The 26,042-nt window shown below is 38.9% G+C and overlaps 1 protein-coding gene across 1 annotated transcript in view; it reads left to right on the forward strand.

The window, feature by feature from the left end:
* Positions 1–26,042, forward strand: part of GFI1 (growth factor independent 1 transcriptional repressor) — a 48,840-nt gene that overhangs the window by 16,711 nt on the left and 6,087 nt on the right. Inside the window, exons 2-6 of the mRNA XM_073593146.1 lie at positions 8,492–8,898; positions 11,282–11,458; positions 17,838–18,223; positions 18,436–18,573; positions 20,764–20,929. Of these exons, the coding sequence (XP_073449247.1) occupies positions 8,781–8,898; positions 11,282–11,458; positions 17,838–18,223; positions 18,436–18,573; positions 20,764–20,929 (985 nt within the window). The 5' untranslated portion in view covers positions 8,492–8,780. The remainder of the gene's footprint in view (positions 1–8,491; positions 8,899–11,281; positions 11,459–17,837; positions 18,224–18,435; positions 18,574–20,763; positions 20,930–26,042) is intronic.

Genomic DNA, 26,042 nt, shown 5'->3' on the forward strand with positions numbered 1-26,042 from the left:
CTTAAGGCTTTAGAACCACTTTAAAGTGCACCAAAGTACATAACAGCAATAGCCTTGAGCCCAGCAAACCCAGGACCCTGCATTCACTATATCTGGTCTCTCACAGTACACAGAACTGGTAAATACCTTTTCTCATCAGCAGTATACTGTGACTTCTATCAGTGTCTGGTTAAAGCTTGTAGGAGGAGTTTTCATTCTCCTCTGACTGTCCTATGAGGCTGCATGACCCCTGACCCTCTGTCTGGACAGTGCTGATTGGCTCTGTGCCGATCACATGTACCCTCCCAAAAAAAACCCCAAAAACCTCTCTAACAATAGAAATCAAACTGAGCATGTTCAGAGTATCCCCAATGCTCTGTACTATCAACAGATGGATTGGGGACTGTGGAAGAAGGGGAGGATAAGAGAAGACAGGATTAAACAGCCTTTTTATATAATGCAGAGGATTAAACCCTTAAGTTCCACAGTGAATGAAACATGCATGCTTTACTGCATATACAGACTGATTTTACTGTTGCGGGTTTAGTAACACTTTAGTTTGCTGTCTCAGGGGACCCCTGCTAAAAAATACTATATCTGCAGCAGGGACGTGTGGTGAGGCCAGTGGCCAGAGCCGTCTTTAAGGCAGGGCAAAAGGGGCAGCTGCCCTGGGCCCTGTCATTGTTGTGGGGCCCAAAGCAGCTGCCTCATACTTGCCAACTTTCCCAGATTAAATTCCCTCGTCCCTTGAGGTTTTAGTCTCATGCTGTGTCCTAATATCTCAGTGTGAAGTTCTGTTATTAATGCTACCCAGCTCTGTCTTGTTGTTGTGTACAGATGACTCACCTGCAGATCCTGTATTTACATGTAAATACCAGCATTGATAAATAAATAGCAGCGGCATTCATATGTAAATAGTGGCAGACCAGCAGCATTCTCTGTAAACAGAGATGGTATTCATATGTATATCATGCCCCCCTGAGGTCATATCCACCATCACCTATACTGAATGCTGATGATGTGCTGTAACCTCTAGCAACCAATCAGTAAGCAGTAATGATGTGCAGTAACCAATCAGTGAGCAGTATTGATGTACATTAATCTCTAGCAACCAATCAACAAGCAGAAATCATGTGCAACTAATCAGTGAGCCGAAATGTTTGCTGTAACCTCTAGCAACCAGTCAGTGAGTGGTAATGATACACTGTAACCTCTGGCAACCAATCGCAATCACTGTCTGATCTGATTCAGTAAACTGATTTTGAGTCTAGCTGCTATTTATTGTATGTCAAAGAGCAGGTGGAGAGCAAAACTGCATGGGGGGCCCCAAGAAAATTTTTGCCCAGGGCCCAATCAATATTAAAGACAGCCCTGCCAGTGGCTGGTGAGGCACTGGCTAGTATCAGAGCCAGATACACACAGGTTACATACGCCGCGATCGTTAGAGCAAGAGCAATAATTCTAGCACTAGACCTCCTCTATAACTTTAAACATGGAGATTTTTAAGTATTGTAATTTGGCGCCATTCCACGAGTGTGCACAGTATTAAAACATGACATGTTAGGTATCTATTTACTTGGTGTAACATCAACTTTCACATTATATCAAAAAATCGGGTTATCTTTAGTGTTTTGTTTTTTTTTTTTTAATATTCATGAAACATTTTTCGCGTTTGAAAAATTGCTGCGCAAATACCGTGTAACATAAAAAGTTGCAACGACCACCATTTTATTCCCTAGGGTGTCTGCTAAAACATTGTATATAACGTTTGGGGGTTCTGAGTAATTTTCTAGCAAAGAAATTATGATTATTACATGTAGGAGAGAAGTGTCAGAATTGGCCCGGGTGGCAAGGAGTTAAATACCATAAGTAATATATAAATAATTATTGTATATTGTTTTTAAGGTAATTTACTATATTTTCAAAAACTGTACTCAAGCAGGTGGCTTAACTGACAAATTACTGAAGTTTGAAGTTATAACTTTCAACCAGTAATTTCACAATAAATAGATAAATAATACATTATTATCTTATAAAATATAGCATAATAATATATGATTTAGCTTGATTATAACAGTACCTTTTCAGCAGGCAGCAGATTCTCATACTCCCTCTTAACTGTGTGAGAAAAACATGGGATTGTAGGTAACTCTTATACACATAAACACATGTTTTTTCCTTGTAGTTAAGAGGGCTGGGCTGGAAGGGAGCATGTGTCTTTTAGACACATGCGTCTTGTATGACACTGCAGTCAGAGGTGTGTCTCCACTGCAGCATTTTTATTGGACAGCTGGGGCTAATGGTACTTTACCATTGGTCCAAGACTCCAAGCTGTCCATTGAGCTCAGTGCCTCTGACAAAAAGTGAGGAGAGGCACTGTGAGCTCATCCTCTCAGTCTGCTGCAAACAGAGTGTGCCAGCTTGTATTTAAACTGGCCGCTCTGTATGTAGCTTCTGACAGGCTGCACAAGGAGCCCCGTATCTCTGAAACCATAGGTCGTAAGAGTCCCAGTGGTGGGGTGGGACTTATGCTCCCCTGACTGCACGTCCCTTATCTGCAGCTCACAGTGCATTAGTGTGATGATCAGTGGGAAGGATGTTTCTTACATTTGTGGTCCATCAGAAAATTCCCCTCTTACAGATATGTAAAAAGATCATTGGTGTCAGTAGTTACATATACACCTATACACTGAGAGGTAGATATTGCTCATTGCTCAGGGGACCTCTAGCCACCTCTGGAGGAACACTGGTTGAGCAAGGTTGTTCTAGCCCATTGTTACTGACAGGTTATAGTTCTCGCTTTACTCAGTATTTTTTTTTCTAACTATGGAGAGTTTTCACTGATATCTGAATGCCATAGAAAAATCTGCATTGATACAAAAAATAAAAAGATACATTGAACACAATGATTTACTAATACATTATTCGCATTGTATCACTGCATTGTGCAGATTTGATGAATTTGCATGTTTTCTGTCTAACCATAGCTCATTGTAAAACTAGGGCACCTACATGTATGGCAGATAAATGAGTGTGCAGCTGTTCATGGGTGAGAAATCAGGTTGGGTTCATTAGGTCATGGTGTTAAAGATTTGACTTAGCACAGCTTGCTGCGACCTAGTAGAAACCACTTACAAACTGTTCATGTAGTGATATGAGTCAAATCTTCCCATCTGCATAGCTGAAGCTTCACCAGTCACCCCATACACACCAAAATCTCTCATCTGTGACGCTTTCCAGATCTCCAGTAGGATTGAATTGAATTACCATCCTGATATATTACTTATACTGTGTATATCTGCTAATTTGACCATGGCTGTGATCTTGGAGCCCTGGATGGAGGTGTCAAGGACTACAATGACACACTGTGAACGTTGGTGGGTTCATGGTGGTTAATATGTGTCAGAATGTCATATGAGATAGTTGCGTCCACATTATTAAAATGCAAATCAGAAATCTTTCTGCTCCCGAGGAACATCTTAGCGTACTTTGATGTAGATCAAAGTCACAACTTACTTTTACACAACTGTTGGTGAAAGTGTCATATTAAAACTTGTGCTGTATCTGCATTTATACTTAGGCTTATGTACTAAAATTGCCTATGGCTGCCAGTTGTCCCATCTGACATTACTGTCAATACTGGTTAAAAAAGGAAAACACTGGGGGTTATTTACTAAAGGCAAATCCACTTTGCACTATAAGTGCAAACTACAAGTGCAAAATGCACTTGAAATTGCACTGAACGTGCACATGGAAGTGCAGTCGCTGTAGATGAGAGAGGGACATGCAAGGACAATAAAAAACAGAATTTTAGCTTGATTGGATAATAAAATCAGCAGAGCTTCCCCTCGTTTCAGATCTACCCCTCAGTTTTACAGCGACTGCAATTTCAAGTGCACTTGGCACTTGTAGTTTGCACTTGTAGTGCAAATTGGATTTGCCTTTCATAAATAACCCCCACTATGTAATTGATAGCTACTGTTTTCTTACCTGATTCCGTTTTGGAAATGAGATTCATAGGGCCTGATGTACCATAACAACAATTTACCATCAATTGGAGCTGCTGTCCAAAGCGACAGCATCACATGCTTACCTTGTCTAAATTTATGCTGGCCATACATTATTTAATTTTCTTATTCATTTTCCATTAGATTTACCTTCAACTATGTAGTGCAAGGGCCTGCCTGACTGCATACATAATTTTAAGTATTTAGGTTTAACCTCATATTATATGGTTTTGGTAAAGCTAAAAGAAAATTGTACAAGAAGATTATAAATTGTATGGCCGGCCTTACAGTAAATCTCTCATTCTGAACCTCTGCTCTCTGATCTAGGAAAAGAGAAAAAATAAGCAAATCAGAAATCTCAGAGTAAAGTCAAAATCCTTTGTATACTTATTATGATCAGATGCTCTATCTATGGGGTTCATTTACTAAAGGCAAATAGACTGTGTATTTTGCAAGTGAAGTTGCATTAAGCAATGGCATTTGCTCCAGAGCTTAATACATGATTAGGAGCTCTGCCGACTCCCATCATCCAATCATGCAAGCAAAAATGCTGTTTTTTTTTTAATTTCCTTGCATGTGATTAAGTATTGCTTACAAAGTGAAGCTTTACCTCATTTACTAAGCTCTGGAGCAAATGCCATTGCAGAGTGCACCGTCTATTTGCCTTTAGTAAATCAACCCCAATGCATTGTAACCAGAAGGACAGCTTGACAGCCAGGCAACTAGTATTTTTAGTAAGAGAGGTCAGCAGTAGCAGTCTCCAAATCGCTCTTATGAAAGTTTTCCCTTAATGTCCTCAAGTTTTGACCAATGAAATTCTCTGTGCCATGGAAACATACTGCTGGCTGCTGGTGATGTATTTGTTCACCTTTATCTACATATCTATCTATCATTGATCCATTGGCCCTAGTATGTGTGTGCAAGTAAGAAAGGGACCTTAGATTGTAAGCTCCTGGAGGACAGGGACTAATTAGAATGCACAATATGTAAAGTGCTGCATAAATTGCTACACTATATACAAATACCTGTAATTATCTATCTATCTATTGGGATTAGTATGTGCATACATTTGAGATAGGGACCTTAGACTGTAAGATCGTTGAGGGCAGGCAGGTAATGATGTGAATATATAGTCTGTAAAGTGCTGTGTAAATTGTCGGCCGTATATAAATACCTAATCTATCTATCTATTGGCCCCCTTATGTGTACATATGTAAGATGGGGACCTTAAATTGTAAAACACTCTTTGAGCACAGAGACTGGTGTGAATGTACAGTAAATAAAGTGCTGTGTTGCACTATATAAATACATATAGTAATCTATCTATCTATCTATCTATCTATCTATCTATCTATTCATCTATCTGTCTGCCATGCACATGATTGCAGAGCAGCCTATCTCCAGCAGGCAGTCTGGTATGATAGGGATGCTGGCCCAGTTCTGCAGATAGCAGGCTGTGATAGCCCCATGGTGAGTGCCCAGTGTCCGGGGCTACCTGTGTGAATCAGGTTTCTGTTAGTGATTAGGAGACTTGATTGGGGAAATGAGAGGCTCGGTGATACCTCTGATAATGAGCTATGGCTGCAGGCTGGCTCCTCTTTTCCTCTACAAACAGACAACAAGCGGCTGGATCACATTTCTTCTCTGATCTGCTCCAGCAACTTTCCATGCCCTGCAAACACATCATGGAGCACCCAAGTCTTGTCCTACCATTCACAAAGTGGGTCAGAGGAGTCTCTGTGGTCTTCACTACACAGGACCACCAGTCATAGGATAGGGGTGCATAACTTTTATTATATAGAATATTCTTCACTACACAGGATCACCAGTCATAGGATAGGGGAACATAACTTTTATTATATAGAATATTATCCACTACACAGGACCACCAGTCAAAGAATAGGGGAACATAACGTCTATTATATAGAATATTATCCACTACACAGGACCACCAGTCAAAGAATAGGGGAACATAACGTCTATTATATAGAATATTATCCACTACACAGGACCACCAGTCATAGAATAGGGGATGTTGGTATATACAGTGTATTATAGTGGATCATGTTGGTGTATACAGTGTATTATAGTGGATAATGTTGGTATATACAGTGTATTATAGTGGATCATGTTGGTATATACAGTGTATTGTAGTGGATCATTTTGGTATATACAGTGTATTGTAGTGGATCATGTTGCTATATACAGTGTATTATAGTGGATAATGTTGGTATATACAGTGTATTATAGTGGATCATGTTGGTATATACAGTGTATTGTAGTGGATCATGTTGGTATATACAGTGTATTGTAGTGGATCATGTTGGTATATACAGTGTATTGTAGTGGATAATGTTGGTATATACAGTGTATTATAGTGGATCATGTTGGTATATACAGTGTATTGTAGTGGATCATGTTGGTATATACAGTGTATTGTAGTGGATCATGTTGGTATATACAGTGTATTGTAGTGGATCATTTTGGTATATACAGTGTATTGTAGTGGATCATGTTGGTATATACAGTGTATTGTAGTGGATCATGTTGGTATATACAGTGTATTGTAGTGGATAATGTTGGTATATACAGTGTATTATAGTGGATCATGTTGGTATATACAGTGTATTGTAGTGGATCATTTTGGTATATACAGTGTATTGTAGTGGATCATGTTGGTATATACAGTGTATTATAGTGGATAATGTTGGTATATACAGTGTATTATAGTGGATCATGTTGGTATATACAGTGTATTGTAGTGGATAATGTTGGTATATACAGTGTATTATAGTGGATAATGTTGGTATATACAGTGTATTATAGTGGATCATGTTGGTATATACAGTGTATTGTAGTGGATCATGTTGGTATATACAGTGTATTGTAGTGGATCATGTTGGTATATACAGTGTATTGTAGTCGGAGTGGTTGTAGGAAGTGTGTGGTATTGCTCCACTTGTAATGTGAAGTCTCCTTACACAAGCTCTTATCTGTGTCTGTCTTCTGTCGCTCTTGTTGTTCAGTCTGTTGCTCAAGAGGTCTCTAATTATGGTGTCACCCGCCCTCCCCCTGATGTCAGGTATAAGGAATAACTATGGTGCCCCCCCCCCCCCCCCTTCCTGATGACAGCTAAGAATGGATGGATAACTATGGTGTCACCCAAGTCCTTCCCGATGACAGCTAAGAAGGGGTAACTATGGTATCACCCCCTCCTCATGATGATAGATTTGGGGATAACTATGGTGCTACTGAGCCTCTTCTGATGTCAGATATAGGGGATATGGGAGATTACTATGGTGATACCCCTTCCTCCTGATGACAGATATTGGGGATAACGATAGTGTCACCCCCTTCTCCTGATGACAGATATTGGGGATAACTATAGTGTCACCCCCCTTCTCCTGATGACAGATATTGGGGATAACTATGGTGTCACCCCCTTCTCCTGATGACAGATATTGGGGATAACTGTGGTGTCACCCCCTTCTCCTGATGACAGATATTGGGGATAACTGTGGTGTCACCCCCTTCTCCTGATGACAGATATTGGGGATAACTGTGGTGTCACCCGACAGATATTGGGGATAAAGATGGTGTCACCCCCCTTCTTCTGATGACAGATATTGGTGATGACGATGGATTCACCCCCCTTCTCCTGATGACAGATATTGGGGATAACATTGGTGTCACCCCCTTCTCCTGATGACAGATATTGGGGATAACTATGGTGTCACCCCCTTCTCCTGATGACAGATATTGGGGATAACTATGGTGTCACCCCCTTCCTTCTGATGACAGATATTGGGGATAAAGATGGTTTCACCCCCTTCCTTCTGATGACAGATATAGGGGATAAATATGGTGTCACCCCCTTCTCCTGATGACAGATATTGGGGATAACTATGGTGTCACCCCCTTCTCCTGATGACAGATATTGGGGATAACTATGGTGTCACCCCCTTCCTTCTGATGACAGATATTGGGGATAACTGTGGTGTCACCCCCTTCCTTCTGATGACAGATATAGGGGATAACTGTGGTGTCACCCCCTCCTTCTGATGACAGATATAGGGGATAACTATGGTGTCACCCCCTCCTTCTGATGACAGATATAGGGGATAACTATGGTGTCACCTCCTCCTTCTGATGACAGATATAGGGGATAACTATGGTGTCACCCCCTTCTCCTGATGACAGATATTGGGGATAACTATGGTGTCACTCCCTCCTTCTGATGACAGATATTGGGGATAAAGATGGTGTCACCCCCTCCTTCTGATGACAGATATTGGGGATAACTATGGTGTCACCCCCTTTCTCCTGATGACAGATATAGGGGATAACTATGGTGTCACCCCCTTCTCCTGATGACAGATATTGGGGATAACTATGGTGTCACTCCCTCCTTCTGATGACAGATATAGGGGATAACGATGGTGTCACTGAGTGAGAGATATGAGGGGGTTGGGTGATGTCACTCATTGTGCTCCTTTTATTTCCAGGTGGAGGCGAATTGCTGGGACGCTCGTAGATCTCTATTGTCGGAGTGCAGCCACCTGTCTGAATGCCACCTGGTGAATGCAGCTTCTATTGAAGTCCAAGGCTCCTCCCCAGTCCCGCCCCACCCCAGGCTATCCCCGCCCACCCCTTACTTCTCCATCCCCGGCTCGTGCCTGATCCCTACCAATGGATGTGACCCCAGTGAGCAGATAACAGGAAGGATCTGAGGACAGCACGGACAGGTTGTGGATCTTACAGGCAGAGGAGACCGGAGGACGGAGAGCCCCGACAATGCCCAGATCATTCCTGGTCAAGAGCAAGAAGGCTCACAGCTACCACCAGCCCAGATCTACGGATGGAGATGACTACCGGCTACAGCAGGAGACAGTGCTGGCCCATCTGTATGCAGGTACGATCCCTCTCCTCTCTGCAAAGCATCCCTCCATGGTGCCCATACACGCTTCAATCTCGTTCCAACAATCCAATAGACATCACTTCCCTGATCGGATTAATCTGAGGTGATCAGATAGGGTGGAAAATTATACATCGTGTTAAGGAATTCTATGTTATTTCAGTGGAATAGATTATGAGATTATATAGATGGATAAATTATGATTGTATCTTCCAATTATCAGTGAAAATCCACTTCTCCCAGTGTGGCATGTCCATGGAATGGGTTGTTAACTATAGATCGATTATTCTTATCAGGAGAGATGATCGGAAAATAAATCGATCATTTGTGGAAGTATGTATGGCCACCATGTGACAGCTGTCAGTCTGAACCCTTCCATTCTTCTCATACTGAAAATCCCCACCATTGTTTTCTGTACACGTAACTGACACCTGCATTGCTCCTTTTTCTGCATCACAATTGGATCGATCAATTTACTATCTGATAACATCAATATTTGCAAACTAACAGCATAAGTATATACATATAATAAATCTAATAGAAGAAAAACCGTTACATTTATCACATTTGGTTGCTCTGTGATACTATGTTCATTTTTGTGTAAACAAATAAACTCACTGATCACCAGTCCTATATTTTATTCCTATGTAAATCCACTGAACACTATATGACCGATGTGATCGTGCGATCCATAGAATGGGTTCGGTCACGTGACTGGCGATCTGGTTGCATCTTAATAGAGGTGATTCCATTCCCAGATTTATTTCACCCCTAGGACTATATATATATAATAAAGTATGTTATTATTATTATTGTTATTATTATGATTATTATTATGATTAATAATAATAACCATAATAATGATAAAGGAGCATGTTTTATAGCATATTTCGCTAATGAAACATTGGAATAATCGGATTTATTTAAATGTATTTATTTATATTTAATTTCTGATGTCTTATTTCATTTATTATTTATATGCATTTATTTCATAGATTTTATCAGGCTGATTTACTAAAAGAGTTGACCCCTAACCTAATAAAGCGTGTGAATATTAGTTTATTTATTCAATCATATGAAAAGAAAATTCTACTACTACTTTTTTGCTGCACATGATTGGTTAATTAAAGTGTCATTTTATCGGGTTGAAACTCCTTTAGTAAATCAGCCTGTGTCAGGATTATTTGCCATTATTATGATGATCAGAGATTGTTCGTGGAGGAAAAGAGAGTTTATCAGACTTGTGAAAGAGAAAAGTTGCGAAAACTAATCTCAACCAATCAGATTTTAGCTATCATTAGCAAAGAGCAATGACAATTCTGAAGCAATGGTGTTCATTGATTGCTATGCGTTATTCTATTGCTCTTATATAACCAATACATTAATTTTCAATTATTCGGCATATACAAATACATGTAATTATTTTATAAGAGTATTTGAGAAATGTCATATATAATAAATAAACCTTGCATTTTAAATAGTGTACAGAGTCATTTATAGATTTGTGACTATGTGCTGCTTATTGCAGTCTCAGCCAATGAGATTGTCGCTTCCAGCAGTGTAGAAGCAGGAAGAACTCTGCTTTGGTTGTCTTAATTTAACTAATGCTTTCCAAAAATGTAAAATATTCTTACAACAAGCATTATGTTTTTATTTATAAGAGTATTTGATTGAATTATATCAAATAAATTATTGTTTTAAATGGATTACACTGCAAATTGGATAGTTCCGACAATGGGAGAGATTTCCTCAATCTGGATAGTGCAAAATCTGGTGCAACTCTGCATAGAAACCAATCAGCTTCCAGGTTTTATTGTTAAAGCTTCATTGAACAAGCTGAAGTTAGAAGCTGATTGGCTGCCATGCACAGCTGCACCAGATTCTGAGTGCACCAGGTATAATAAATCGCTACCTATGTGTTCCTTATTGCAATCTCAGCCAGTAAGATTTGAGCATTCAGTGCAGGGAGAATTAGGAAAAATGAGAGTTCATTGGTTGACTTTATCTTTCTAATAATTTAGACTATGTCATAGAGCAGTTTAGGAACATTAAATGAAAAACGTATTGTTTTAATTGAATTACAGAACAATTGGGACAATTGTGATGATGTGGTCCTTATTACCACATAATATGTCATATATATATATATATATATATATATATATATATATATATATATATATAAAATGATAATTTTATATATATATATATATATATATATATATATATATATATATATATATATATGACAACCATATTTATTATGTTTCTATAACATAGGAAAGCCATATGTATTATGCTTTCCTATATATATATATATATATATATATATATATATGTGTGTGTGTATATAAACTAATTGGATTTTTTTGCCTTTCAGAGAGTAAGGTGGTTTCTGAGAGTGAAGGGAACATTTCCCCAGTGTCATCCCACCTAGGTGAAGTTGGGGACGCGTCGTCCGATGTGTCGCCCCCTAGCTGCGAGAGCAGTGTGTGCGACACAACTGCGTCAGAAGTGGACGACTTTTGGAGACCCCCTTCCCCGTCCGCATCTCCAGGTAATGACATCCTGCCCAGACACACACAGCAGACAGGTGTCCCAGACACAGAATAAATAAGACTGATAAAAAATAGCTGCCTTTACACCCCCCTTATCACACCGAGCCTCCCTGCTGGCATGTCCAGATCCCAACAAGACAAACACACATGCTGAGGTCTAGGTCAACATGCATGTGACTCTATGGACAATTGAAGGGTTAATACATATCCTAATCTCATATAGATTTCAACAACAAATCATAAATATATCATTGATCCATTAAAAAAATGTGTGACATTTGTTCAGAGGGCGAATGTACTAAGGGAGAAGATTGAGCACTGAGCTTAGTACATAAGGCGAAGATGTTCACCTACATCTCTCATGTGCTAGCCAAAATCCTGTTTTTTTGCATTACCTTCATTGATGACTGGGTCACCAGTGTGTATGCAAACTCACCCGAAATACTAACACACATTTATAGCGAAAAGCCTCTAAGCAACCCCATTGCATTCATCTTGCACTGCCTCTGTATGAGAACGTTTTTTTATCTTTAGGTGAAATGCAAATAAAGAGTATTTAGGTCGCTGTAGTCAGATTTGTAGCTCTTATCTCCAAAATAGAACCCATAGCCAGTGATGTGATTACTACCTATGCAAACAAGGCAGTTGCCTGGGGGTGAGGATATTTGCATTTATTGGGTTCCTTTAATGTTTGTATTTAGTTCCCTTTTTTCTGTTTATTTACCCAAATATAGAGCTTGGAGTAACAGGATTTCTAGGTTGTGGGGTGTCCAAATTTATCCCAAACCCCCATCTGGTATTTATATTCTGTATGGTGTATTGCAGAACACCCATGTAGGATATATAGCACAGTCCCCACATACTGAGTGCTGGGGGTATTTTATAGTCATAACACACAATGCTGTTTTTTTCAGGTGATTGGTGAAGGGATGTACAACCTTTCAGTGGTGATCTTTGATCTACTTTGGTCTGCAGCTTATGGAACAAATAATGAATGTCTATGTTACAGTATGCATAATACATATGGATGTCCTGTGGTATAGAAGAATACTAGATATGGATGTCCTATGTTGTAGAAGCATAAGACATATGGATGTCCCATGTTATAGCAGCATAATACATGGATGTCCTGTGGTGTAGAAGAATACTAGATATTGATGTCCTATGTTATAGAAGCATAATACATATGGCTATCCTATGGTATAGAAGAATACTAGGTATGGATGTCCTATGGTATAGAAGAATACTAGGTATAGATGTCTATGTTGTAGAAGCATAATACACATAGATGTCCTATGGTATAGAAACATACTAGATATGGATGTCCTATGGTATAGAAGCATAAGACATATTGATGTCCCATGTTATAGCAGCATAATACATGGATGTCCTATGGTATAGAAGCATAATACATATGGATGTCTTATGGTACAGAAACATGCTAGATATGAATGTTCTATACAGAATCTTATGATACTGGTAGCTGGTATACGGATTGGTAGGGTATATAGCTATGTAACCTTTGGAGCTGGTAATCAGAGAAGACAAGCAGTAATGTTGTATGATCTGTCCTTCCTTAGTACTGACACCGGACGTCTGTCTGTCTGCCTATAGGAGACTCATTGCTTTGCTAGGTTATCATATCAGTGACAAGGATGCTCATTGGTGTAACTAGCTATTAGTCTTGATTTCTTATCAAATGGCTTTAACATCATGGACAATGATATTATAGGGACAGTATAGCCCCCAACATTACTTTCCCCTGGCTGCAGGACTCCAAGTCCCAGCATGTCATTGGTGGTATATACTAAAACTGTAAATTACCGGGCTGAAAATAAAGATGTAAAACGTAGAAACGTCAGATTAGATACATAGTAGTGTGTGTGTGTGTGTGTGTGTGTGTAGATACATTATTGATAATAGATACATTAATGACACTAATATTCTGTATTGTAGTATAACATACGTTGTAGTGTACATATTATTGGTATGTTAGTACTTGTATGTAAACACCCTCATTATCATTTCCCTTTTCTTTTTACATCATTTTAGTTCCACTTTCTTACAAAATTGGGTAATATTTGGCCAGCATGCCAAAACTGGGTAATCTTCTAAAAGATGTGAAGATTCTTTCCATTTGATATGTCTGTTTTCTTAAAATACTATAATAACTTAAAACAACAAAAAAATGAATACAAAAATAGGGTAGTGCTTTACATTTGGGTGCAGAAAATATGGTTGATTGAATTGTGATGTAATAAATAGTGAATATTTCCTCTAAAGTTGTAAGTGTTTTGATTACATATGGACTTGTTACAAAATAGCTATCTGATAGTGAATTTGGTGCAGAACGTAGTCTGTTTATTACAATGCAGGTAGTTTCTAATCATGTAAAGACTGCTCATATTACATTGTTATACAAGTCAAAATTAATTCCGAACAGCATTTTTTTTTGTGTTTTTTTTTTTTTTACATTTTAGTAAAACTAAAGTTAAAGAAGGTAGAAATACTGAAGTAAAATTCTGACAGAATCCTGTTATTCAGGCATCAAACTCCAAAAAAATCAACCTGAAATTAAATATAAAAATATAAATGTTGGCAGCGGTTTTCTCCTAAATAATGGGGCTTGTTATTATAACTTGGCAATGTCATGGTGACCAAACGTGGTTACTTCTCAATATAGGCATTTAAAAGGAACAAAACACTACTGCATCAGTTGCTAGAAAATATCTGATCAACAAAAAAATGTGCTGTGATCCAGATATTGAATGAAAATGGAACATGGAATTCATCACTTATATATAATGTGCAATGAAATACATAAATAAATAAATAAAATATTTACTTAGGGAAATAATACATTGTTTTATTCAAAAACACTATTATTATTTGGATAATTTGCCTTTTTAATGTATTATCAATGATTGCTTATGCATAGCCATTTTTTTCCCCCAGTGCTTATATCTTTTAACCATCCTGTCACAATAAAGTAAAGAGCTGCAAAATTTCAAAGAGGACAGCAGGAATGCTTTATAAAAAAAAAATAAAAAAGATGTACTTTTCAGATTTATCATTTGTATCAACGGAAGAAATCAAAGGATTTCATATTTCTGTAGAAAAGGTCTTTCCTCCTACTTTAGAACTCTCCGCTCCTCCCAGCAAAAGAGCTGATTTAGTAAAGAATTCCTTTTCTTATGTCATAGAAATTCAATCTTATAGTTGTAGTTTTTATTCATTTTAAATCGTTTAAATTAATTTTACTTCAGATTAAAATGTATTAAATCATTTTAAATCTAATATTGGCAACATCCAATAGGAGGTGTAGCGCTGTCTCTTTTGTTGACTGTTTTTCATTTTTTGAGGAATGTGTTACAAAGTAACATTGGATCCATTCCATTAGCAAACTAAATATCCACTAGAGGAAAAAAAAGTAAAGCTACATTCACTTTGACTAACCAATCATGTGCAGGGAAATTACAAAAAAGAAAAAAGAAAAACAGAAATTTTGAACACCTAACCTGATTGAGCATTTTCTCCTCCTTTTAGTAAGATCAATTGCATTTTGAAAATGCTAGGGCAGGCACTAATTAGCATTATAGAAAGGTTCAATGGCATTTCAATGCATTATTGTATAATAATAATAATAATTGGTTGTGGCTGTGTGATCTCAGCCGTATATAGCTCAGGGACATTTTAAATATGTAATCTATGTATAGAACCTTTCTAAAAAATAAAACTTTGATGTTTATACTCAGAAAAAAAATATCCATTATTTGTAGCAGGACTGGATCATTACTGTAAAGTTTAAATGATCATTTCTCTAAAGTTAATATGCATCATATCCATAGTAAAATAAATACACATTATTTTATTATTAACCAAGTCACCTTGAATTCTCATTTGCCATATTATTCAGAACTGAAAGTTTATATAATGACTCCATGAGTTATTTGGATCCTTCAAATCCTAAAGTACTGGGTTTCCTTTATTTCCAAATAGTACATTAAATTGTTTCCTCTCTGTCTTTATTGCTTTATACATTATGTATAACTGATTTGGTTCTGGTTTAAACTGGCTTAGATAGGAAATGTTTGCACTTTTAATATCATGGATTGGGTGTTTGGAATAAACCACAGATTTCCTTTGCTAAAAAATAGATTTGTAGAGTTGGAGTAAATATTTTCCCATCTTCAATTTTTGTCACTTCCATATATAAATAAGTTCTATAATAGACATGTTGCACAATATACATTAGTATTATCATTGGTTTTCTTCTGCTCTAGCTGACCCCAGGATATGTGCACCTTGGCATGCAATGATTCACTAATTAGCTAATAGGCTCTCAATGTTTGCTTTAGTGTTTCAGAACAGTTCAATTCTCACTCTGGGCACAATCATTGTGAATGATTCCCTACAGCATCTAAAATAGAGCAGTCTGAATATCTGGAAATTTATAGAGGGTGGAAATCTCTGATTGTTCTCTGCTGATTAATCTAAACTGGCAACATGAATAAAAACTAAAAGTGATTATTGCTGTTATACAATTTCTTATTTTTCTTTTCCACACATTCTGCTTTACATATGAAGTTAGCTTTAAGCTGGCCATACATATGGGATTATTTTATTATTCTTTTTACAAATTATGTAACTATTAGACATTCACATACCGAGGCTGATTTACTAAAGGAGAAAAAAGGTTCACACAATAAATTGTTCATCATCTCAATTATCCAATCATGTGAAAAGAAAATCCCTGTGTATGTATTTCATCTTCACATGATTGGATAATTGAAGTAAATATATAATTTATTGTGTTTAAGCAAAGACACTCAGACAGCAAATAAATTGAGGGTTGACTATAAACTGGGCATCTACTAAAGTTTAGGGCCCTCCAGTCCCTTCTGTATTGAACTGTATTGTAATTGTTCTGTCCCCCTTCTACATTGTAATGCGCTGTGCAAACTGTTGGCACCATATAAATCCTGTATAATAATAATAATTAATAGAAGCTCTTACAAGCTAAGGCTGGCCAAACTTTATACAATTTTCTTTTACAATTTTCCTTTAGATTTACCAAATCCATATAATATAATGTGAAGGTAAAACCTAAACACTTTCAATTTGTATGCAATCAGGCAGGCCCTCCCACAACATAGTTGAAGGTAAATCTAAGGCTGGCCATAGATGATTTGAATTTCAGATGATTCAGTAGGGACTGGCTGGGATTCAAACAATGTATGAGCAGGCTGAATGTACCCAAGTTGACCGATCAAACAACTTGGGTACAACTAGCCTGTCAGATTTTACATGGAATTATTGTTAGTGGCTATCATAGCCGCTATCAGTAATCACTGTGTTCTCCCCATGGGAGGGATTCCCCCATCAACACTTATGGGTTGCTGCAACCCATGGTTTTAGTAAAGAAAATCACTCCATCTATGGCTGGCTTAATGAAAATTGAACAAGAAAATTGTTTACTGTATGGGCAGCTTAACTCAAAAGTGACCCATCGGGGTTGATTTACTAAAACTGGAGCGTGCAAAATCTTGTGCAGCTGTGCATGGTAGCCAATCACCTTTTAACTTCAGCTTGTTCATTTAAGCTTTGAAAAACCTGGAAGCTGATTGGTTTCTATGGCTGCACCAGATTTGGTACTCCCTAGTTTTAGTAAATCAACCCCAATGTCTTTTTAAAAGACTCTATTTCAAATACTTTAATGGCAAAAAGCTCTGTGATGTAATGCAGTGGTAAAACTGACTTTAAAAAAAACAAAAAAACAATGAGTTTTCTGATGTCCATGCATTCTGCTTGCACTGCAAAATCCAGTAATATGTAAAACAATAGATTTGGTAGAAATGAGCCCCAATGCTGGGTGTGTTAAAAGAAATAATGGTTGATTTACTAAAGCAGCGAAGGCTGTTCACTTGTGAATGTTCACTTAGCTTAGCAAATAAGGGGAAGCTGTATTCACTTGGAATGCATAATCATGTGCAAAGACGATGTAAAAACAGGATATTTGCTTGCACATGATTTGGTGACTGAAGTGAATATCTTCATGTCATTCAATACTGTAAGTTAATTGAACATTTATTTTACAAAGTGAACATGCTCAGCCCATTATTCCTTTAGTAAACCAACCCCAGTGGCCTTTTGATGTATATGCAGTATATTGATACTGTAACTATGCCAACCTTTGTCCCTTTATAAACTATCACCAAGCTAAATGAAGTTAGAATAGCTTTAAAATTATTATTATTTTTAATTTTTTTTACTTTTTTAATATAACCGCTTAATGAGCTTTTATTGGAAGTTTTATCACTGTACATAAATGTTAGATGTCTATTTCCTAATCTAAAGCTGCTTCTGTTCTCTCCTTAGCCTCAGAAAAGTCAGCCTGTCCGTCTCTGGAAGATTCTCCACCTTTTCCTCCACCCTTCAAGTCTTATACATGGGGCAGTTTGGTTGGCTCTGAACTTCGACAGTTGGTGCAGAACTACAGGCCATCAGGACTGGAGAGAAGTTCATCCCTAGGACTCTATGGAGACAGGGACCCTCCGACTCATCCCTCACCTCTGTACAATTCAGAAAGGGGTGTTCATGGGCTGTATGGGGACTATGCACAAGGAGTGCCTCACTATGGGGAGTCCTGTTCTGCCACTGCATTATATGGAGAAAAGACACAAGGCATCAAGGTGGAGTCTGATCTGCTGTGTACACGACTGCTGCTTAATACCGGCTCCTACAAATGTATAAAGTGTAGTAAGGTATGAACACATTAACGTGCCTAAAACACAACACAACTATATACAATACAACACAACTGTTTTACCTTTAATTGATTTTTGGAGGAATAGATTCAAATAAGAGATGACTCACAATATTGATTTATACTGTCTTTCTATAGTTAGCAACACCTACTTGGCATTAGCAATGGTTTATATTTAATCAAACCCCATGTCTTATTATTTCCTCATAGGTGTTCTCCACACCTCATGGACTGGAGGTTCATGTACGGAGATCACACAGTGGAACAAGACCATTTGCATGCGAAATGTGTGGAAAGACATTTGGCCATGCTGTCAGCTTAGAGCAACATAAGGCGGTCCATTCTCAGGTAAGAAGAAAGAACAATGTGCAAATGTGCTCAAAGTGAACCTTTATTTGGCTATGCAGGAAAAAGTAAGAGGCTCTCGTTAATCCTCCTCCCCATCCTGCCCAGTGGTACATACCCACCTTTCCTTCACTCCTCAAGTGCCCTGTTCAGCAGCCATAAGCAGAAGAAGCCATGTAACAGTGAGGGTGTTTGGTGATTGGCCCAGCACTGTCACATGGAGTCAGTCAGATGCTTTAGTATGGAATGTTTTGTTTTCTGCTCATGGTTGCTAAAAAAAGTGGGAGGATAGTGAAGAAAAGGTAAGTATATGCTGCTGGAAAGAAGGGGGGGGGGGGGTAGGCAAACCCTCTGTTCTATGTTCTACCCGGCAATGGGAAAAGCATAGGTTTGCTTTAGAATATTACTAAACCCACAACAGTAAAAATCAGTCTGTATATGCAGTAAAGCATGCTTGTTATACTCACTATGGAACCTATGGATTAATCCTCTGCATTATGTAAAAAGACTGTTTGATCCTGTCTTCTCTGATCATCTCCTCCTTCCACTGTCCCCTGATAATTTCCTGATAACACATAGTCTATGGAGTCAGGCTGTACATGCTCAGTTTGGTATGTATTGCTAGAGAGTTATTTTTTCTTGGGAGAATGCATGTGATCAACACTGTCCAGGTAGAGGGTCAGGAGTCTTGCAGTCTCATAGGACAGTCAGAAAACTCCTCCTACAAGCTTTAACCAGTGCTTGGCTGGACACCGATAGAAGTCACAAGACTGCTCTAACTGCTGATGAGAAAAGGCATTTACTAAAATAATTGCATTTCCATGTTCTGTGTACTGTGGGAGGCCAGATATAGTGAATGCAGGGCCCTGGGTTTAGTAACACTTTAAAGCGGTAGTAAACCCGCTGACTTTTTTTTTTTCCCCTACACCTGTAAGGGAAAAGGCATAATGAGCTAGTATGCACCGCATACTAGCTCATTATGAGATACTTACCTTAGAACGAGGCGCCGGCATCTCACCCGGTCCACACCGAGGGAGCTGACATTTCCCCTCGGCGTGTCTTCTGGGTATCGCGGCTCCGGCGCTGTGAGTGGCGTCAATCCCTCGCGTGTGCGCGGGAGACTAATTTCCGGCAAGGTCCGGCGTCTGCTGGGCTTTCAGCCGAGAATCCCCCGTGCGCATGCGCCGCTGCAGTCAGCGGCTCATTGCGAGGGGAATATCTCCTAAACCGTACAGGTTTAGGAGATATTTTTTTTACCTCAGGTAAGCCTTATTATAGGCTTACCTGTAGGTAAAAGTTAAAAAAATAAGTATACAACCGCTTTAAGACTGCAGGAAAAGAGCTGAAATTGTGAATGAATTGGATGCATATAGAAATATATTATCATGCACCTGATGAGTTACACTGAAGTCACATTTCTAGGCTGTATTGATGTAACATTTCATTAGCATATTAAAGGAGCGGCCAGTGCTCATCGAGCTGCCTGACTTCTTTGTATGACCTTCTTGGGTTCATTTACTAAAGGAACAGAGACTGCTCACTTGCCAAAGTAAATAAAGCAAATCCGGGTTCACTTCAAAGTTTTTTCTTGCACATGATTGGATGATTAAAGTAAACATTGCTTCATCTTATTTACTAAAATTCACAATTTTGTTGTTTAGAAGGGATGTGTATTTGTTTCTGATTTTTGTATTGTAATTATTATTGCATTTACTAATACATCAATACTCATAAAGCATAATCAGCAGCTGAACGCATAAATCATAAAATAAAAAAATAAATCACAAGCTTTTTAAAACTAAGGAAACCCGACAAAAAAATTCTATGGTGGTTTCTACCCAGCCTGAAATAAGGGATTTCAAGTAAAAGTCATAAATAAAATAAATATATTACATAATAAAATACTAAAAAAACTAAAGTAAATTCTAAAATATATTAAGTTTCCCCAAAAAGTGGGAACATTATATATGCGTTAATCTTTGTACATGTTTTTTTTGTACATTTTGAATTCCTTGCCCGTATGCATTTCTAAACAAAGGCATATTTCACAATCCATAGAAATAGAAAACAGGGGAAATATTAGTGACATTTTTGCCCTGCTGCGGAATTAGTAAATTCTGTTCTTGAGCAATATGTATATCATCGGCATCTTCACGTTTATATTTATTGTTTTTTCTATTGAATTTCTTGCAGGAGAGAAGTTTTGATTGTAAAATCTGTGGTAAAAGTTTTAAGAGATCATCAACGCTTTCCACACACTTACTAATCCACTCAGACACAAGGCCGTACCCCTGTCAGTACTGTGGCAAGCGTTTCCACCAGAAGTCAGACATGAAGAAACACACGTTTATACATACAGGTGAGTGTACGTATGTGCTGAAGATCCTGTCCCTGGGACATGTCACATTTAACCGTTAGATCGCTTAGCAAATCTGATTGCCACACCCATAATCATTTGAGAACAACAAGTCTGTCTGCTGTGGTGGCAGACGGGACTTTGTAGTTCATTCAGTAATGCCGTGTACACACGAGCGGAATGTCCATCAGAAAAAGTCCGACGGGAGTGTCGTGTGTAGGCCTCATCTGACTTTTTAAGTTGAAAATTCTGACGGACCTAGAAAGAGAACATGTTCTAAATATCCGCGGAACCAATTCCTATCGGGAAAAACGCTCGTCTGTATGCTGTTCCGACATACCAAAAACGACGCATGCTCTGAAGCAAGTACGAGACGGAAGCTATTGGCTACTGGCTATTGAACTTCCTTTTTCTAGTCCCGTCGTACGCTTTGTACGTCACCGCGTTCTTGACGGTCGGACTTTGGTGTGATTGTGTGTGCGTAAGACAGTTTCAGCGGAATTTCGTCGGAACTCCGTTGGAAAAACTTTCAGAGTTTATTCCAATGGGAAAACTGGTCGTGTGTACAGGGCATTACAGATCTTGGTGAATGAATAATGCAGCTCTGCAGGTGGAGCCCCACACAGTCCCACTAAATTTAAGATCGGCTGCGGGGGGAGAAGAATCCCTGCACGCTGTCACAGAGCACCATGTTACATGTTATACCCTAAATATGGGTGCAAAAGGGGAGCTTAGCCTTTAACCACTTCATTACAGGGCGCTTTTACCCCCTTCCTGCCCAAGCCAATTTTCAGCTTTGGGCGCTGTTGCATTTTGAAAGACAGTTGTGCGGTCATGCAACACTACCCAAACTACATTTTTATAATTTTTTTTCAGGCAAATAGAGCTTTCTTTTGATGGTATTTAGTCACCACTGGGTTTTTAATTTTTTGTTAAATAAACAAAAAAAATTTTGAAAAAGAAAATGCATTTTTCTTTGTTCTTTTTCAAAAATTTAGCAAATAAATAATGGTTCTTCTTGAATTTAGGCCAAACTGTATTCTGATACATTTCTTTGGTGAAAATAACCTAAATCAGTGTATATTATTTAGTCTGTAGGAAAGTTATAGAGTCCACAAACTATGGATATGCAGTATATCTGAAAATCGATCAATCTCTTTACTTGAGGCCCAAAAAGGCTAGGACAGTACAAATATCCCCCAAATGGCCTCTTTTTGGAAACTAGACAGTCAAGGTATTTAGTAAGAGACAAGGCGAGCTTTTTGAAGTTGTAATTTTTTGGAAAATAAAGAAATTAAACACATTTTTTTTTGTTTACATACTGTCACCAGTTCAGTACAGCATCATCATATTATTGGTATGATGGTGATCAGGGACCTTGACTGGTGACAGTATGTATATAAAAAAAATATAAAAATTGATTTTAATTTTTTTAAACTTATTTATTACATTTTTTATTTTTTTACAAGTTTTTTTTAACACACTGTAACCAGAGCAAAAGGTTTTACCATACCAACACTCTACTACTCTTGGGAAGTGATCATTATTATTATTTTTTAAACATTATGATTGCTTACACCAGTGAATTTCACTGTTATAAGCAACAATTTTTACTGAATGAAATGGATTAATACAGTGTTTACTATTGTGGTTAGCTGTGATTGGCCACACCTAATCATATGGTACAGATGGGCTGAGATTGACCCTGTATGTACCATGTGATCACTGTGACCAATCACAGAGATCAACACAATAGTACAGAAAGAATGGCATGAATAAAAAGGCACTCATTCTGTACAATTGTCACGTGATCTTCTGTGATTGGTAACAGCTATCACATGGTACTGGCAGCGGCCGGTACACTGATCAGGCATCCACTGTGTCTGTTGGACACAGCTGGTGACAGATAGCGCTGCCCATGGGCGTGTACGAGGCACTTTCCAGGAGGACTTCATATGACGTCTACACGGAATGACAAACTGGTTAGGCTGGCCATACATGGATTATATTTTGAATGATTCCTCCTGAATCAGCCAAGATTTGTTCAGCAGGTGACCCTGTTGGCACCCCCTGGCTCAACAGAAGTTGATTTTTCAATCAATTTTTGCTGAAGCAGCTGGTTGAAAAATACTATCATACAGTCAGATACAGGCACTGTTCTGGTATTCTGACAGAAATGGGTGTTGGCTGTCATAATACAAAAGCCGACACTACAGTTTCATCCATTTAGCATGAATGGGGAAATCTGGTGATTTTCTTTTTTGATATGCATAGAGAAAAGTTCCAAACACTGCACACCTAGCAAATCCATTAGTAAGCAGGTGAAAGCAGCTTCAGCCAGCCATGCATCAATGCGTTTCAATCCACCCATGAGGCTTAATCACTGTGGGTAGGGTGAAATGCGTTGGGGCCTTGGCTTTGAATTAAGCTGGCTGAGGTTGCTTTCTTCTGTTTACTAATGGCTTTGCTAGGTGTGCGGTGTTTGGGACCTTTCTCTATGCAGTTAGAGGGACTCCTACCAAGCCAGCACCCATTGCAGGAAGCACTTGTATGGATTTACAGGGGCTTGAGCGGAGACCTTAAGGCCCCTTTCACACTGGGGCAGGGGCGGCGTCGGTGGTAAAGCGCTGCTATTGTTAGCGGCGCTTTACCATCGGTATTCGGCCGCTGGCGGGGTGGTTTTACCCCCCGCTAGTAGCCGAGAAAGGGTATAGCCGCGCTGTCCCATTGATTTCAATGGGCAGGAGCGGTGTATACACCGCTCCTTCACCGCTCCGAAGATGCTGCTAGCAGAACTTTTTTTCCCGTCCTGCTAGCGCACCACTCCAGTGTGAAAGCCCTCGGGGCTTTCACACTGGAGAGACAGCAGCGGCTGTTTCGGGTAAGTTTGCAGGCGCTATTTTTAGCGCAATAGCGCCTGCAAACCGCCCCAGTGTGAAAGGGGCCTAAAGGGTTTGTAAAGTCACCAGGTTTTTCACCTTAATGCATTCTTCTGTGCTGCAGCTGCCCCCAGAGCCCCCCTTTTTCTTACCTGAACCCATCCATTCCAGTGATGTGCTCAAGCCCAGCGGCTCCAGCCACTGTCTCCATCCTCACTGGATAGATTGATAGCAGTGGAAGCCATTGGCTCCCGCTGCTGTCAATCAAATCCAGTGACACGGGAGTGGGGGGGGGCGGGGCCAAGTCCTGCTGTCTGTGTCAATGGACGCAGCAGCGGGACTCGTGAGCGTGCCCGCATGGGTTCCCCCAGGGAAAGCGGGGGCACCTGATGAAGAGGGGAAGACAGGAGCACCTCCAGGGCACCCCAGAAAAGAAGGATTGGGGCTGTTCTGTGCAAAACCCTAACATGTTTGTTATTTTAAAAAAAAACAAAAACTAACCTTTACAATAACTTTTAGTTTTATGAGGTTATAGTGATTTTTGTTGTTCTACCTGTGGGAAATTTTAAAGTATATGGCCAGCTTTAGTAAATGAGGAGAAGCTGTCATTACAAGAATCCAATCTCAAGCAAGCAAAAAATTCTCATTTTTAGGTTTCCTTAAAGGGCTACTCAACGTGAACACAGCTTAGGTTCAGTGAATAGTCATTACATACGTAAACAAAATCCAAGTTGTCAAGCGCTCCTTCTTTAGTTACTTCTGAATTTGTTCAGAAATAAGAGAGCATTGCATGAGTGCCCTTTATTGATAACACTATGGGATACTATAATAGATAATAAGGAATGTAATCATACTGAATGTGTCCATTGTGAAAGAAGTTGGTGAGCAAAACCACATATTGTTAGACGACAATTCAGGCAAACATAATTTTACTGTTTTATTTCCCGTTTGAAGAGGAAGTTTTAACAACTCGTTTAGGTTGAGGTTTTCAATGTAATAAGAAGTTTTACTTCCTTGCATAGCACTATGTGACTTCCATTCTGGTACTAAGCCATAACTTTAAATCGTATCCATCAGCTTAGCTTAGCTTGTAGGTCATTCTAGAATGTAAGCTCCAACGAGCAGGGCCCACTGATCCCTCCTGTATTGATTTGTATTGTAAGTGTACTGTCTGCCCTCATGTTGTAAAGTGCTGCGCAAACTGTTGGCGCTATATAAATCCTTTATAATAACAATAATTATAAGTAGTATAGGCTGTAATGATAGCAGTAGTAGTGGTAGTAATGAGAGTAGTTACAGACTTAGAAGCAATAGTAGTAGCATAGCGCTGGCAATGGAGTAACTACAGCAATACAACCAGTAGTAGCAGCATTAGCATTAATAATGGTTGTAATAAGATCAGCTACAACCTTCAAAGTAGTAGTAGTAGCACTGGCAATAGTATCGGTAGTAACGGGAGTAGCTACAGCATTACAAGCAATATTAACAAAGCATAAGCGAGAGTAATTGTTGTAGTAGGATCAGCTAGAGTCTTTATAGAATTAGTTGCAGCATGGTAGTAGTAGTAGTAGTATTAGTAGCAGAGTCAGCATTAAAAGCAGCAGTAATATAAGTATTTACAGCAGAGGTCTCAAACTGGCTGCCCTCCAGCTGTTGTGAAACAAGTCCCATCATGCCTCTGCCTGTGGGAGTCATGCTTGTAACTATCAGCCTTGCAATGCCTTATGGGACTTGTAGTTTTGCAACAGCTAGAGGATGCGAGTTTGAGACCCCTGATCTACAGCATTACAATCAGCAGTAGTATTAGTAGAAGGGACAGCATAATAAGTAGTAGCAGAACTGGTAGTAGAGACCCCTAAGCCCCAGTTGGGGAAGACTTGTTGAAGGAGTAGGAGAGGGTGCGACAGTAAGTGACTTTGCTACATTCTGACTTTGTGAACTTGCACCACTTCCAATAAAGTTTGTTGAATAGTAAGAAAAACAGCAAAAGTACAGCCTGTTTGTTAGAAAAACAGTAGTAATAATAGCAGTGGGAACGACATTGGGAGCAGTTGTAGACCTAGTAGTAGAGACAGCATTAGTGAAATAGTAGTAATAGTAGTGAAAACGCTATTAGAAGCAGAAGTAGAGACAGCATTAGATGCAGTAGTAGTAATATTAATAGAGAATGTATTAGGAGCAGTAGTAGAGACAGCACTGGACAAAGTAGTAGTAAAAGTAGTAGAGACTCTTATTAG

The sequence above is a fragment of the Aquarana catesbeiana genome, linkage group LG07, assembly GCF_042186555.1.
Source record: "Aquarana catesbeiana isolate 2022-GZ linkage group LG07, ASM4218655v1, whole genome shotgun sequence".
NCBI lineage: Eukaryota > Metazoa > Chordata > Amphibia > Anura > Ranidae > Aquarana > Aquarana catesbeiana.